Source organism: Pleuronectes platessa, chromosome 9, assembly GCF_947347685.1.
Source record: "Pleuronectes platessa chromosome 9, fPlePla1.1, whole genome shotgun sequence".
NCBI classification, from domain to species: domain Eukaryota; kingdom Metazoa; phylum Chordata; class Actinopteri; order Pleuronectiformes; family Pleuronectidae; genus Pleuronectes; species Pleuronectes platessa.
Window position 1 is genome coordinate 8,528,064 of NC_070634.1, and position 3,246 is coordinate 8,531,309.

Genomic DNA, 3,246 nt, shown 5'->3' on the forward strand with positions numbered 1-3,246 from the left:
CCGTCAGTGGTATTTGTCCACTGTTGTGCTGGTGTCACAGGCAGAGGATCTCAATGAGCTCTGACCCAGTGTTTGTGCAACTATTCACAGTTTAGTCCAAGAAGCAGCCTAGAGTCTCGCTCTATGATTCCCCTTCATTCAAGGGTGGATTTCACAGTTGTGTCGCCCCGAAACTGAATGTCTCTCTTACCTTCCCTGCTGTACACACACATGCACACACATGCACACGCACGCACACATGCACACTCACTTATAAACGCATACTTCTTTGCTTCTCCAAGTTTGCTCCCTCATCACTGGTCGCTCCACATTGGCTGAGCTTGTCTTTCCTCTCTGTTCTCCTCTGTGGGTATAAACTCAGAGGAAGTAGTCGGGGGGTGGGGAAGGTGGGTTTGTGGGGCGGGTCAGTGGGGCCTCGCCGCCGGCGCCGTGGTTCGTGTTGAGGAGCTTCTCGTAGCGAGCCTTGTAGGTGTCTCTTTCCCTCAGCACTCGATTCAGCTCACACTGCAGCTGCTCCAACTGAGGGGAGGGAGGTGGAGAGAAGACGGTCATTTCTCTGTGCTTCACTGAGACACAGTGCAAAGATGTTCACTCATTTTTCCTAGTAAAATTGGTCAGGGATGAAAATTTCGAGGATTGAGGCCTCTCAGAGTTTCAGACAGTGGATTTGTCTCCTTCTGAGGACCTTTCAGGGTCAGGATGTCCATAATAAAGCTCGATATGAGATTTAGGTTCAGGTTTGGGGTCAGATAAGGCCTGGATGTGCTTAAACTGGGAGAGCTTATCAGTGAGACTCATACATACTCATACCTGTTGTGTGAGCACATGTTTCTCTGACTCCAGAGCGTGGCGGTGCTGTAGGCGCTTGTAGCGGCAGGACTGGGCATAGCCCCGGTTCTTTAGCGTGCGGCGTTTCTGCTTCAGGCGCACCACCTCGTCCTTGCTCACGCCACGCAGGTGTCGGTTGAGCTCGCGGACCGACAGGCTCACCAGCTGCTCGTCGGAGAAGCGGTCGTTTGACCCACACTGTTGAACACAAGGTGGAACACACAACTACATTATGACTGGTGCACATGTGATACATCACATTGTATGTGTGTCTATGTGTGTGTGTGTGTGTGTCTGGGGCACATTTCAGCACCACATGTCCATAATCTGTCACGTAATCGGACTAAGCGTGGGTGACAGTTATCAGGATTACACACAGCAATAATAGCAGATATTATCATAAGCTCACACTGTGCTCCACATAGTGATCCACCCAGACATCTTGATCGACCACAACACAGATTACTGCATTGCTTTACCTGCTAAAGTTACACCCATAAAATATCATTCAACACTGAGCTTTATTAACAGTTTTTTCCTCCAATAACATTCAACAATTTAAAGTGTTGAGTAATTATTCCTTTAGCTGGTTTCTAGTTGAAATATTGGCTTGTGTAAATTTAAAAAAGCTGATGAGAAAATGTCTTTGGTAAAATTTGGAATTCTATTCATCAGGTATAAGCAGTATCAACACTTAATACATGATATATAATAAACCCTTTTATAGATGTAAGCGCACGTTAGTTTTAATTCATGTATTAGTCAACCAATAATGACAATACTGATAATGTAGTGGAACACAATTACAATATGATAAAATGTGTTTTCATATGAAAATGTACAACTGCTGATAAATACTGTACACTGACAATACTTATAAGTAATGCATTAAGTGTTTACATACTGTTTATGAATGCTTGATTCTCAACGCATTTCTAAAAACTGCCTTATTTCATTGGAAATGAAGACTTTGTGTCTTCAGAGACTTCACCTCCCTTATAGCTGTAGAGAGCAGGCCTTCAGGTGATGCCTCAGATAGATACAGACATTAATAACCATGTTCTAATGTCCTAATCCTAATCCTTCACTGCACGATCCCTCTCTCCCTCCGCTCAGCCCTCTCATACAGGTCATATTGTTTTCTCACTTTGCTTCCGGCCCCTCCTTCAACGTCCCCGTTTACCTGATTAACTAGTGGGTGGTGGTGATGGTGATGGCTGCCATGCATGGAGTGATGCGAGTGGTGCTGATGATGGTGATGCTGGTGGTGATGAAGGCGACCCTGGGGGCTGAGAGGCTGCGGGTAGGGAGCCGAGGCTTGGGTGGCGTTGGGGAGCGAGGCAGGGGCCGATGAGAGGAAGACGAGCGGGCGATGGCACATGTCTGTCCCCTTGGTGCAGGATATGTCGCCTCCGCTTTCGCTGCCTGAGTCTCCAAGATTGCTGGTGGAACTCTGAGAGAGACCTGGGAACTGAAGGGGAGGAGGGGGCACAGGAGATGATGAAGAGGCAGCAGGGGGGAGAAGAGAAAAGCCAACCTTTTCATGGCTATAAGAGAATCATAGTTTAGAGCATGTTACCTGTGAGCTGACAGCTGCAGCAGCTGAGTTCAGCAGGGCCTCAACAGCATCCTCACAGCCCAGGAAGCCATTTACCGGCCCCCTCTCTCTGTCCCCTCTCTCTGGCACCCCTCCCAAGGCTCCCAGCAGAGTGGCAGGCCCTGTCACCTCCCCTCCAAACTGTTGCTGCAGCGCTGCCAGCCAGATCAGGTCCTCCAGCGAGGCCGGAGTGGGACCCTGGGGCCCACTGTGGCCCGGGCTCCCCTCCACATTCCCCTGAGAGCCAGAGCTGATGCCAGAGTTGAAGCTGTTCGAGATGGAGAAGGGGAAGGAGATGGAGGAGGATGAAGATGAGAGGGAGGAAGAGCCTGAGGGAGGTGGGTGGGCATCGCTGAGCGTCGGAGAGGGCGGCAGCGAGTTGTACGGGCTGGAGTTCAAACTGGAGTCCTGTGGAGGGTGGCTAGTGTACGGTGAGCTCGAGGGGTCGTAGCCAGATTTGGGATATGGACAAGGAGGAGGGAGTGGAGGAGTGTCAGATTTCACTTCAAACTTGAGGAGGTCAAAGTCATTCAGGTACTCCATGGCCAGCGGGCTGGGGGGGAGAGAGGGCATGGGGAGGGGAGGAGAGGACATGATGTCAGCCGCTGCTGCTGCTGCTGGTGGAGCTTCAACAGGGTTTTTCCGTGTGTCAGGATTGTTGGAAAGCCCACTCCCCTGCCTCAGTGCAGCTCATAGACAGCAGCAGTGGTGATGTCAGGAGGTAGACTGGAGGGTGAGCTTCCTCCAGGAGAAACTGTCCGTCCCCGTGACCTCGTCTCTGTGTCTCTTGTCCTGAAGGGTGGGAGGAAGCAGACGGAAAG

At 50.5% G+C, this 3,246-nt stretch overlaps 1 protein-coding gene across 1 annotated transcript; it reads right to left on the minus strand.

The window, feature by feature from the left end:
- Positions 1–357: 357 nt before the first annotated feature.
- On the minus strand, positions 358–3,001 carry nrl (neural retina leucine zipper; the record flags this gene model as incomplete). The annotated part of the gene is made up of 4 exons (XM_053430696.1): positions 358–519; positions 811–1,026; positions 2,012–2,299; positions 2,408–3,001. Coding segments are annotated over 4 exons (1,260 nt in total), but the record flags the coding sequence as incomplete, so codon positions are not given.
- Between the last annotated feature and the right edge of the window lie 245 nt (positions 3,002–3,246).